This window comes from Furipterus horrens, unplaced genomic scaffold, assembly GCF_987537825.1.
Source record: "Furipterus horrens unplaced genomic scaffold, mFurHor1.1.pri manual_scaffold_7, whole genome shotgun sequence".
In the NCBI taxonomy this organism is placed as follows: Eukaryota; Metazoa; Chordata; class Mammalia; order Chiroptera; family Furipteridae; genus Furipterus; species Furipterus horrens.
Window position 1 is genome coordinate 5,109,950 of NW_028327177.1, and position 13,580 is coordinate 5,123,529.

General features: G+C 45.8%; 1 protein-coding gene across 1 annotated transcript in view; it reads right to left on the reverse strand.

The window, feature by feature from the left end:
- Positions 1 to 2,127: 2,127 nt before the first annotated feature.
- PHF20L1 (PHD finger protein 20 like 1) overlaps positions 2,128 to 13,580 on the reverse strand; it is a 63,465-nt gene continuing 52,012 nt past the window's right edge. Inside the window, exons 16-21 of the mRNA XM_090283346.1 lie at positions 11,059 to 11,240; positions 10,013 to 10,112; positions 8,401 to 8,596; positions 6,098 to 6,461; positions 3,824 to 3,986; positions 2,128 to 2,509 (exon numbers count right to left, since the gene is read on the reverse strand). Coding sequence (XP_090139472.1) covers positions 2,367 to 2,509; positions 3,824 to 3,986; positions 6,098 to 6,461; positions 8,401 to 8,596; positions 10,013 to 10,112; positions 11,059 to 11,240 — 1,148 coding nt within the window. The 3' untranslated portion in view covers positions 2,128 to 2,366. The remainder of the gene's footprint in view (positions 2,510 to 3,823; positions 3,987 to 6,097; positions 6,462 to 8,400; positions 8,597 to 10,012; positions 10,113 to 11,058; positions 11,241 to 13,580) is intronic.

Here is a 13,580-nt window from a genome sequence, read left to right on the forward strand (position 1 = left end):
GAAACCTTTCAAAATGACAGACTTAACACTCTCTTAAACAAGGAATGCTTAGCCCGCTAGTTGCTAGAAGGGTTCAGTGCTCGGTACATTCTGTATTAAATGGACATGTACGCACAAGTAATTGGACTTAGATTTACTTCTAAAATCTAAATTAAAAAATTCAGACTTCCACTTCATTTACATAGAAGCAGAGCAAAAATCTGGGCCATCTAATTCTCTGGGACGTTCAGTTGGCTGGCTGCTAACAATGAAGTGATCTAATTGCAAGACACCACAAGAACAAATGTGAATTAATCTAACCACGGTCGCCGGGGGGTGGGGGGGTGGGCGCTACTAGGTACGAAGGGGCTCCTTTGTATGTGACAAGGATCTAGGCGCCCCCACTGTTAAGTTAGAAATCCAATGTCTAGAATTTAAGCACAATAGGGAAAAGATTAGAGCTCTTATTTTAAAATGCAAATGAAAGACAGTGTTGATCTTGAAATACAGACATGAGCAAATTTCCTCCACACATGGAATACAGGCACTCTTTTTACTTTAATATGAAAATTTAAGCAACTACCCCAAAACATCTCCTCTACTAAAGCTTTTCGTTTCTCAGTAAGATCTCTGACGAAGTTAATGTATCACAAGTAAATGCACAGGACTGTATTCTATGTCTGTTGCTCTTTGGCACATTTGTCACATTGAAGGATCTCAAAAGGCAAGAGAAAGTTCTAATGACTGTTCTGCACATTCTTTTAATCATCTTTCCATCAAAATATAAGGCCGCAAAAAGGCAAGCTGAAATTCTGATATGTGGAATAGTTTTAATAAAGAGTTTTACATACAGTACCTTACATATAGAACAGTGTGTTTGCAAATTTAAATAATATCTGAATGTACAGTGGCATGTATTTTTATCCAAGGTAAGTTCATGTTTCCTGTCTGTCAGTTCTCAAAGGCGTTTCCCCTGACGGCTAGAACTGGTACACAGGACGAGGCATAGAGTCAAGTGTTATATGCCACCCAACAGCCTTCTCTTAGCAGTCTTTTTTCCCCTTTTTAAAAGAGTTTCAAAACCTGTACATTATTTTTAAAAAGTCTGTTCAAAGGTAACATTTCATGTTAACCACCAACTCTTTATAGACTATGGTAATAAAACTAGATATGTGTAGATATAAATATGTGCAGGCCGAGGACACCGCACGCCGAGTGTCGCCCGCAGACACGCACCCACGCCTTCGCAGCCCTGCCCGAGGAGCAGACCGCGCGCCTGGGCTCCGAGTCCAGCGAGAGCCGACACAGCAACTTGGCTGCCTTTGGTTTCAGAAATGTGTCCATCTGTGATCAAAGCTAAAAGTTTTGAGTGCGCATGTATTTTTTAAAAATAAAATTCATCTTCAGAAATGAAGCTTTTCCAGTATTCTACTACCAGCAGTTTAAAAATCCGCTGCCACAAAGCACTTCGAGAGTCCTGTCACTCCTCATCCCAGCCGAGCTTCTGTCCCACGGCTTCCAAAGGCAGCACTAAGCGTGCTCGGGGCGAACGAAGGGCACGGGGCAGCCTGAGCACTGCCGTGGGCTCCGTCCAGCACACACAGCGTCTGTGCCCTCCGTTTCTGGAGGGCCGGCGGGGAGAGCGCCACCATCCCCAAGGCCCGCCTCCCGGCTGCAGCGCCCCCGTTTGGCACACTGGCCCTTCTGCGACCCAGTTTGTTTTCGGTGAGCTGAATGCCCACAATAAATGCCAATTATCTGGTGTTTGTTTTTAGAGGATATTCATAGTGAAGGAAGAATTCTAAAACTGCCCCCCGGAAGTGAGGCTGCTGCCATCAGTTCTCTGACTAAGGATGTTCATCGCCTACGAGGCAGCTCAGGATCCTACGAAGTTTAAATCCCCCGAATTCCCACACAGCGGGATCAGCTGCGAGAAGGCAGTTCTTCCGGCAACCTATACACCTCCCAGAATGTAGGCTTCCGCTACGATTGTGTTTGGCCAAATGCTGGTGTATAAACGAGGGTCTGCCTACTAAAAACTACGTAAATACACCGTATCTCTTTCTGCGGGGACCTCGAGCTTCGTGTAATCAACTACTCAAGACGCCTGCCAACTCAGCGCCCTCAGCATAGATGATACCCCCCTTTCGCTGACCCTGGGCATGTAATACAATAGCATTTGTAGCGTGCTCATAAATTGTTTCCTAGGAGCTTCCTTGACAAAGTTGTTCTTCACCTTCCTTTCCAAGGTACCGTCCCTACTGAGTCACAAGTTGGTCAGTGACCGAACACCACTGCGCGCTGTGACCGTCCCCCAGCAGGCCCGTGGAAACCAGAAACCGTCCGACCGCGGAGAGCCACGCCCGTCCTGCAGGCCCCCGCCGCTGTCATACGGAGCAGAGCGTGGCTATCTGCTGCACTTTGCCCATGTCCACCAGCAGCTGCTTGATGTGGCGTCTGAGCTGGGGCAGTCTGGTGAGGGGGTCGGGGGGCTCCAGCTCCCCGGTGAAGTCCAGCCAGCTCTCCAGGACTGCAAGAGAGGACACACGGATGTGAGTGGACACGAGAAGACCAGCCGCCAAGTGGTGTCACCAGAAGGCCGGGGAAGGGATGGAGACAGAGCCGCCTCCCGCTGTGGAGAAGGCCAGGATGCCCGGCCAGTCTCCGTCTTTTACGTCTTAGCCCCCACGGGCTCTGGTCCCTCTCCTGGTAATCTTAATCTGCTCTTGTTTTAGATAATTTTCCCCTTTATAAATACTTAAATTAACTTCATCCCGAATGTCTCCTTTTACTCTTCTGGAACAGAGACCAATGCTGCCGTGTTCTGCTCAGGCTTCCTACTAATTGAGGCTTAAGTGGTCTCTACTTCATTTTAAATGAGACTTAGCTCCTCTAACCATTTTTATTTTAAATCCAGAAGTTCATTTTTAACAAAGGAAAGGAGGTGGCAATTTCTCGGAGTACTTTTCAATTTATATTAATTATCATTACTTTTTAAAAAACATGCAAGCCTATTAGAAGTCTAGGCGGAATGCAGTTAATTTGTATCCTGCACTTTTTGTTAATAATAGGGGACAGTGTCAAGCTGCATTTTTCTCTTTACAAATCTACTCAACACGTTAAACTAATTCTGCAGTTAGCTTATAACCAAATGGAAGATGCTTCTGAAATGAGTCCCCACTTCCTCTTTCCTCAGGGGAATACAGAGCAGCGGGAGCTCTTAGTACAGGGTGAAAAGGTGGGGGAGCGATGTGTAAGGTCAGGAGGAAAAGGGAGTCAGAAAGCACTGGAAGAACACTGGGTTAGGGACCGGGAATCTAAAGCGCTCACCTTCCTCAGCTACAAAGTGGGGACATGCTCTTTCCTGTCTACTCCTCGGGGCTCTGGTGTGACATAGTTAAAAATATGTTTTAAAAAAACCCATCTGAAAATCTGCATGCAAACCTATAGTTTACCTCCTTAACCTTGCAGGGTTTTCTTTGTTGTTGATTTCACCTAACACATGTGACCAGGGTGAAAACAGAACTTCAAAATGTTTCCCCCAGGTTTCAAAAATGTCTGAAGTCCTTCTGCAGACTTCCAAAGAAACTATGGTTTAGAAACAAAACTATCCCACGTGTGTTCCATACTGAGCCTGGGGGACGGGCAACATTTAATAAATATCCACCTTAAAAAGGAAAACACACGACGCCTATCCTGTCGCGCTCTCGCGAGCGTCCGAGACCCCGCGGCAGCTGAGGGTGAGCCCCGGGCGCCTCCGCCGGGCCCACCGCACGTCACCCCCCGATAACGAGGGACACCCCGACCCAGCACAGCCTCCCCACTTTAGTTCCAGCGTAATTACCATCCACTTCTTTCTCTATCAGGTCCATCCTGCTGGTGACCTCGTTCTGCACGTTCTCAATGTGTGTGAGGAGGTTGAGCTGCCACTGAAGATGCGAGTCCCCCGCGTCTTCAGGGCCCTTTTTATCGTTGTAAACAAACGCAGGGCTCTTCTCAGCGGGGCTCTTCTCCAGGAGACCATGGGAAAAACAAAGAGTTGGATGAAATGTACCGTCACAGAGAAAAAAGTACATAAAAATCTCACCGCCCACGAAGTCAGTGAAAGCGAACCAATCTCCTAGAATATTTTTAAAGGAAGTTTAGCCCATAATCAGATTCCACCTGATGGTCCTTAACCCTCCGAGTGCCAACGCTGCTGTGAGCGATGCTGACAAATTTTCCCAGAAGTGCCAGCGTCGCTCCCAGCGACTCTTTTTTCCGATGGCTATGAATGTAAACAATAATGGAATCATTCGTATTCTGTGTTCTGTTCTCTTTTTTTGTACCTCGGGTTACATATTGATGTAACTTTTTCTCATGTTGCTCCAAATTTCGAAATTCTACGCTTGTTCAAATACTAACATATTAATTGTTATAATTTTTACTTACATTTTAAACGGTCCTTTTAATTTCATTTACCTTTGCAATAATGGTCGGACCTATGCCGTATGCATGATAAGGAAGCTTTTGCTAATGGACGTTTTCATTGCTTCATGGCAGAGCGTTAGCATTTTGTTTATAAACTGTTTTTCACTGTTGATATCTACTGATATATGTCTCTAGTGTGAATGCCATCTGTGTTCTTTTTTTGTGTACATTAGAAAGTTTTCCTTTTTTTTCAAAAATTTATGCAATATTTGGCAAACTTCTTGCTTGCTATCCATGTTGTTATGTGTTTTTTCAAATTATAATCATAGGTTTTATACTATGCCATATATTATACTTCAAAAGCCATATTGAAGAATTTATTTTTTCTAAAATAATTGCTATAATAAAATAATTTTAGTGCAATAAATTTTTTGCTAGTGTCAAAGAACACTGCTTACAAAAGAAGAGTGTATTTACTATATGTTGTGAAATTTTCAGCAAGTTATTATAAATAATAATGTTTTTATAGACATTTTTCATAAACTCTGCATTTCCCAGAAGCAGCCTGGCATCTCTCACACGAACTTAGCAACTGCACGTGGCCCTCCGAGGGTGAGAGCAGACGCCGCCCCCCCAGGCCTCGCCATAATGCCCAGCACGAAGCGCGACGCAGGGTCCCAGGCAATGACTAAAACGTGCCACACAGACGAAGTCACTGACGATGCTGTGTAATCAGAATGCCCGGCTAATGTCGACTGACCCCTTCCTCGATTAATCTAAACCTGGAGGCATAAGTAGATGAAAGGCAAAAGGCAATGATGGAAAGAAATCAAGAAAACTGGCAAGGTCAATACAAAGTCCAATTAACTATAGACTAGACTTCGCTGATACAGTTAAATCAACGAGGCAAGAGAAAGATAAAAATCTCTTGAAAATGTAAAAAGTGCAAACTGCTTAATGAGCACCAAATCTGAACTCAGAAATAACCCATTTCATAAAGGGAATATTAATTTGACAACTAATTTACCACAAGTTCTATGAAATCCAAGCTTCCCAAATTCAGTCACGTATTTATTTATAGTGATTACTTGATAAAGGAAGCCAGACAAATAAAGAACTAATTTTAAAGTAGCATTGCTAATTGAAACTCAGTTTTTTAAAATGAAGGCACAACATCTCTAAGACAATCCCAGTGACTAGGAAATAAGTTGATAAATATTCACTGAACACAGAGCTTTAAGAATTCAAACTGCTGCATAATAGCATTGCTACGTATACACAAATATGCTAATATCTTTTTAAAAGGATCAAAGTGCCACCTTTTATCTAAAATACATAAAAAAGAAAGACAAATTATATTATTATAAAATATATACACGCCCATATGTACTTTCATGTTCTCACAGACATTTTCATTTGGAATAAATGTGGCTCATGTTTTTTATGGGTTTCTAGATGCTTATGAAATTGAAACTTTTGTTAGGGCCAAAGTTCACTGAATGACTACAATTCTGAATTAGGGAATAGTTAATGTCCAAATTGCCAGTGTTTTCTTGTAGAGAAAGCAAAAAATGCCTTCACCCTTACAAGGTCCTTGTGCAGCTGGGAACAGAAGGAAGATCTGGGAACTCAGCCTGTGTTGTCTTGTCAGATTCTCCTCTGCCGACCTACCATACTTCCCAAACAAAGACAGAGACACTAGTTATACCTTTGCAGGCACTCCATCTTCTTTGCCCGAGCACTGGAAGCGGGGTTTCTCTCTCACATGGAGTTCTTGTTCTTCTTCAAAACTGCTAACATCATCGTCATCTGAGCTCCCGGGCTCTGCCGGAGGTTTGCAGCCGTGCCTGAAACCTGGTGGCTTCTGGTAGCTGTGCTCACTTGTTATATAGGTCCCTTCCGCTCGGAGGGGCGCACGGGGTGCTTCCCTATGGTTCTGCACATACTTCTTTTCTTCAGCGCTGACTGTGTCTTGCACCGTCACTTTTTTCTCTGCCCCAGCAATGATTTGGTCTTGGTCTTTCCGCTTCCCAGAGTAGGCCCAGAGCTGAAGGTCAGGATGGTGTTTATTCCTGAAGACAAAGTTGGAGAAACAGCAATTCAAAACAAAACATCTAGTAACAAGTCTAATACCATGAGTTGCACAATGCAAACTCCTGCAGGTAAGCCCTGGTTCTGCCTGCCGTCTGCACACTGAGCGGGCCTGGTCAGGCCGGCCGGCCCCCAGCTCTCTAGTGAAGACCTAGCCCTCCACCTCAGCAAGGGAGCCCGGCCAGGAGGGGGTCAGAGACTCAAGACGGAAGCAAAGACAGTCTTTAGGTTAACTCGCCCCAGAATTTCACCCAAAATGTGAATTCTCGCAATTTTATAGAAATAGTACTCAGAAGGAAAAGTAATAATGAATTTAATTGTTGATATTTTTCATCATTTGATATATGCATTTCTTTTTCTACTGAATTTTCACTCATTTTTTTAATTGCAGAACATGAAAAACTTTTATGTGAACATACTTTCAAATCTTTTAGTCAATCAAAAAGTGATACTTATGACAAAAAACTCTGCTTACAAACAGGTTCAAAGTAAAAAGCTCCCTGTCACAGCAATTATAAATATCTGAGTATGATCTTTCAGACTTTTCTACACATATAAAATTCTTTTTAAAAACGGGTAAGCATACCCTTTTCTTCTTACACAAATGGGAGTTCTCACAGTCTGAGTCCTTCATATGTGACATGCCTGAACATTTTGCCATGTCAGCACATGTAGACTTCCTTATTTTTAGTCTAGTAGCAAAGAGTATTAATGAACCAGTCTAACCAGCCAGCCGATTCCCCACTGATAGGCGTGTGCATCCCTGCACACAGTGGGAATAAGTCAGGTAAACCTCGCACATGGAACTGCTGCACACGCTCTGTACATGTTGACTTTCTGAGGTACTGCCCGAGTGACCGCCACAAAGGTCACACTGGGTGTGAATAACGGCCCGTGGCTGCGGGACTGTGGTTTGGGGGAGCGGAACCATTTGGGGGAAAGAGCAGGAGAGGGAAGACACAGCAATGAAACGGCAGCTGAGCCATGTCACGGAAGGACGCAGAGAGCCTGCTGAAGAGCCCGGCCTTGGCTCGCTGAGCCCCGGGAAGACCGGGCGCATCTTCATGTGGAACGAGACAAGCTCCTGTTTGCCTTTTACGAAGATCACAGTGGCCGCGGCGTGAAGAACGGACGCAAGGAGGACAATGCCGGAGCTGCAGAGGATCAAAGGGGAGCAGCACCCGTCCCCGGGAGGAGACCGGCTGGGCTGAGACAGGACGGCGCAGAGAGGCAGGACTCGGGGGCTCCGCAGGCACCAAGGCCACGTGGGGCACCAGACGGGCATGGAGAACAGGGGATGGCCAAGTGAGTGCAAGACAAGAAAATCTTGTGAAAACCAGCGATTCATCCTGTTTTTATATAACTACCTGGGTTTTTTTTTAAATGGGAATTCTAGCTAGGTATTGGGAGAACTGAGAGCCAGGACATCGAGAACTCTCTGACATGCTGTTTAGGGAGGCAAACGTGTGTTTTCACGGGAAGGGCATCTGGGACGACTGAAATACCTCTGGTGCACAGCAGAGGGATGGAACACACGGCCCATCGGCAACCTTCGCAGTCCATCTTAAGGTAACTGAAAAATATATTCCGACTATTTCCTGTCGACAGGGCTCCAGCAGAGGACAGAAATCCCAGGGCCCACAGCACTCAGGGCCTGTGACGGGTGCATGTGGGAGCACACGAAGTCCTGGGACAGGGACCGACGTCTGCTGCCCCTCCCTGTACCCACTGGTGTACTCCAGGGCAACAGGCGTGAAGCAGCCGGTCACTCACAAAGTTATTAATCTGTCCTTTCCTTGGGTTAAAATTTATGCAAATAACTACCCTGTCTTCCCAACCGCTCATCTGCACGCTCCGAAGGCCGCGCGACCCACTGCGTGACCCCCCGGGCCGGCACGGCGCCCCGTCCGCCCCACGTACTTGAGGATGCCGATCTTCAGCTGCAGGCCGTGCAGGACCTCGGTGACACCGCACACGTCAGCGAGCAGGTGATGTGTGGACATTATCTTCTTGGCATTCAGGTGAGAATAGTTCTCTTTTAGAAATGACAGCCCGCACATCCTCCCGTTGTTCAGCCAGTCCTTGTCATAGCGGTACTTTGCGCTCCACCTCTGACCTGGAGAGGAGGAAGTTGACATTCAAGTCACAGAGGGTCCCGCTCACCCAGGGCGCCGCTCAGCCGCCGCTCTCCGAACGTTCCTCCGTGACCGAGGCGGGCCCTGGCGTGGAGGTGAACTACAGGAGGGCCAGGCAGCGTTGGAGCCGCCGCCCGGACAGGACCCCTGCCCTCTGAGGACAGGCTCCCAGAGGGGTGTCAGCAGCAGACGAGGAAACCTGGGGTGCGCTGTTTTCCGTTTCTCAGGTATCTGTCATCTGTCCTCCAAAAAGTCTGAGGAAGGGCCGGACAGACTACACGGGGACAGCTGCTTCTCTCACCAACCTTTGCTTTGAACTGGATGACAGTTTCTAGGTAAGTGACAAGGGGCCCCTCCCCCACGGCTGGGATCTCAGACTCCTATAGCTCTGGTGTCAGCAGTAATTGTGTCCTAGTGTGTCCCCTACTGCACTGGAAGATAATGGAGGTGGCGTTCGAACCAATCGCCTCACCTGTTACCAGGTTTAACAAACGGAAGGCATCAGTGAATGCTGCTGAATGAACAGATGTCTGCATTCACACAGACCTGAATAATGCCCCTGCTCCTTAATTTCACTTCATCTCTGTTATCCTCACCCGAGGACATGCTGGCTTATTTTTTGTACAGAGGGGAAGGGAGGGAGAGAGGGGGGCAGAGAAACACTGACTGGCCGCCTCCTGTACACGTCCCGACGATCAAACCTGCCGCCGAGGCATGCGTCCTGGCCAGGGACGGAACCAGCAGCCTTCCGCTTTGCAGGTCAGGGTACTTCGCTTCTTTGATAAGATACGAGAGTGACTCATTAGCCTTCTACCTGAAACATTGGTTATTTTCTGCCTCGCAAGGTGAGAGCACGCACGGCACGCAGAACCTGCTGCTCTGACCGCCCCTAACGGAGGGCGGCGGAACACGCGGAGGGACAGCCCAAGGCGCAGGCTCCCGTCTCAGCCCTGCCGCGGCCGCTGCTGCCCTCGCGCACAGGAGGTTCAATGCCGTGCCCTCGCTGCCTCCTCAGTGGACTAAAGGAACCACACGTGATCATCTGAGGTTCTATCTGCTCTAAACTTCGCTGGCTATACAGCACTATCAGAAACTTTATAAAACCACGTGAAGAGTTTAAGTTCAAAACAGGGTTCCATTCAAACAGCCACGCGTGAACCTATTTAGAAGTCACAGGAGTACACTGAGGGGCTCGCTCTTCTCCAGAAGAAGCCTTAACTCTGTCCTTCCGGTAAGGCAGCAACTACGTTGACGGATTTACAGCAGCGTTTTGCAGAGTTGTTAACATGAAAAATAAGACTGTAACAGCGGAAAGCATCCGACAACTGTAATACGGACGGAAGCGGAGTCCCACTGGCAAGGACGGAGCGCGCCGCAGGGGCACATGGGGGCCTTACCGGGGGGGTCTCGGCACACGTAGCAGGTGTACTGCTCCGGGATGCTCTCCTCCAGCAGCCCCAGACACACGCTGTGCTGCCAGCACAGACACTCGTCGCACTGTGGAGACAGGAGCCCGCTGTCACCCACGAGGGACAGCACACAACGCCCGTTCCCTCCCCCCGCTTCACTCCACGCAACACAAGCGAGTGAGGACAGGTTTTACGTCCGAAACAGTCAGCTATTTGGGGAGCTTCCTCTTACTGCACTGCACCCATTAAAATGAGCTTTGATAAATTGCTTAATTCATAAAAACGTTATTGAACTACTGCTTTCATCTACAGTATTTCCCACTAATACTTTAGACAATTACATATTTAAAACTCTTAAAAATAGCTAAGTGTGCAGAAATTTTTTTTAAAAGGTAAGTCTGTAGCAGTGCCTGTAATAACAATCTCTGAAGTTCGTAGTTCCCTTATTTGAGAAAACTACTAAAAAGGGGGAGAAAAAAGGAGATCACCATTTTTTCATTCCTATAACTAACAACTCCAAATCTTTCAAATATCCTCACAAAATGTGTTAATACTTCCCTTTCTTCTTAAAAATACTCTTTCTACAGGGAGAGGCTGTTTATAATGGTTAACCTTTGCGGCAGAGCTTCCCTTTAATCTTTGAGAATAGTGGGAACTTTATGTTTCTACAGCCGCCTGTGGAAGGATGGTTATATAATGTGAGTTATAACAACAGAGATCCAGACAGTAAGAGAGGAGCTATGGCCACCCGTCAGCGTGGACGGACGCCTGCTCATCTTAATGGCCCTTGAAATGAATTTCAGCTTGACACTCTCAAACTAAACACCTTGCCAAGGGAGAGTGCCGGTCAAGTAAGAAAAGTCTACTTCCTTGATGAAGAAACTTCCCAGCCTTACTGCTGGCACCGTAAATGTGATCTTCAATTAGAAGCCTCCGCCCTCAACAGGACAGTGCGCAGACAAAGACGACAGAGGCCGGGGTGCGCCTGCTGAGGACCTGACGTCATGAAGCTGCACTGCAGACGGGAAGCTTACCTGGATCATGAAGCCGTTCTCCTCGTCCATTTCACAAATGCACCGCACAATCTCATTAAGAGCATCATCTTCATCCTGAGATTCCTCAAAGTTGGTTGAATCGAAGTCCTGATTGTACTCATCCCCACTCAGAAGCAAACTCTCTGTTGAAGAATCATCTAGGAATTCCACATCTGTTAAGTCTAGAATACACGTAAAAGTATACTCAGCATATTTTTCCATTTTTATGGGAAGTGATTATAAGTTATTACATATTTAGCAACTGAGAGCAAACAAATGGGAATAATTATTTACTCTGGACAAAGAAATAAATGATTTTTAAAGTTTAGTTACTCACATCTCAATGTATACACATTAAGCAATGTATACATTGCTTTACGTCTTAATGTATACACTATTACAGGTAACTCAGAAAGTATCCCCTAGTCTCAGAGTTTAGAGTTTATAGCTAAGGTTTTGTTGGCCAGAAAGTTCATTTGGATTTTCCGTAAGATGGGTCTAGTAGTGCTTCGTTGTTAATGTCATTCAAAACAATTTCTATTGTGACAGCTGTCACATCAGCGTGCATTTAAAAAAAAATCTAAATTGGTGAATTTTTGTGTAGCCATTTTAACACTGAAGATGGAAGAAAATATGCAACATTTTTGGCATATTATGCTTCATTATTTCCAGGAAAGTAAAAACACAACTAAAACACAAAGAAAGATTTGTGCAGCGTATGGAAAAGGTGCTGTGACTGATCAAATGTGTCAGAAGTGGTTTGCGAGGTTTTGTGCTGGAGATTTCCCGCTGGACAATGCTCCACAGTTGGGTAGACCGGTTCAAGTTAATAGTGACCAACTCAAGACATTAATTAAGATCAACATTCTACCCATGCAGGACACAGCTGACACACTCAAGCTATCCAAAGCAATCAAGTTAACGGTGGAAATGAAAAATATGTATTTTATTTTACAGAAAAAAACCAAACGGGCTTACTGGCCAACCCAATAATAATAACTGCAATTTGCGTAGGTCCCAAGTGCTTCCACAAATGTGATCCCTCTTGGTCCCCGTTGTAAAGAGAACAGGTTTCATTATCTGTGCCATAACAGCCCTTCAGACACGAAGGCGCTCACTCGCCTAGGGTCTAATGCCCATGTTACCATTCTTAACAGCATCAGGACCACCGACTTAAGCACCGCTGCACCTGACATGCCCCAGGCCCGCCACTAAACTCCGTTAAGTGCAAGGTGCGTAACCTGCCCCAGTGACGCAGCCGGCTGGCGATGAAGCTGACTGAACACCAGGCCTGCGTGGCTCTAAAGCCTGTGTTCTTAATGGTTTCACAGTAGTTCTTAAACAGGGATTGTGCCCTTAGAAATTTAAAAATGTCATTTTGATAATAATCTGTAAAAAATTAATAAGCATATTCTAGAAATTAGATTACATGGAGGATCACCACTACATACAACTTGATTTCAATGCCAGGTTTCAGGTTTGTATTTATGAATGGGCAAAGGGTGGGAAGGGGGCATGACTTTTCCTAATCCTCCTCCTTCCATTTTTTTTCTTTTTTTAAAATTAAATCTCAAAAGTGCTATGTGCTTATTTTAGGGTAAAGGAAAGAACGTGCTTTTCTCCAGCGTGTGAGAGAGGAGTCGGCCCTGGAAGTCGGCAGGCAGCAGCAATGCAAGAGAAAACAAAACCGAGCGCCTGTCCGTGGGGCTCTCAGAAGGAAGACAGACAGCATGCGAGCGCTCTGCCGTTTTACGTAAGACGCAGGCCCTTCCCGTTCTCCGTTCTCTGACTCTGTTCCTGTTCTCCTGGAGCTCTAGTCTCAAGCCGCTGCCAACAAGGTCTGGAGGCGGAAGCGTCTCTGGGCCCAGTGCTGAGAACCCTGGAAGGTGAGAGTCTCAGCATCGCCCACTGTCAGGACCGGCAGGAACACTCCAGAGTCCAACCGTAGGGCTCCTGTCACCTCTTCGGTGGCATCCTGCTTCCGTAAGGGCGTCTAGCACCTGACCGTGCTCAGGTCATTGCTCTGACCACATGCCCAGACCTTTGGCTACAAATGTATCTGTGATCAAGACTTCAAAGTCCATTTTTAATACTAAGATCAATATTTGGATAAAAAGCATTATCTTTGCAGTTAAGATAAACCTCTGTTTGAGTTTTAACTCTAACACGAACTCGCCCAAAAAGTTACTCAACTTATAATCCTCTGCTTGTTTGTCTATACAATGTGGATAAGAACATCTACTTTGTAATTTGGTAGTGAAGAATATTAAAAACGCCTATTGAAAACCAGAATATGGTAGAAACCAATAGTTTCTTTCTACCATCTGTCTTATAACTAAGGGTACAGCTAATTTTACTTTATATAAATTAAAAAGTAACTCAAAGTTCTGATACTGACGTTTCCATGTTAGTTTATAAAGTAACTTTTCAAACTGTGTGCCCTGTCCTCAGGTAGGCCCTCAATAAAGAATGGTTCAACCTCAGTTCTACATTCAAGAATCTTAAGACTTGTTTGAAGGGTT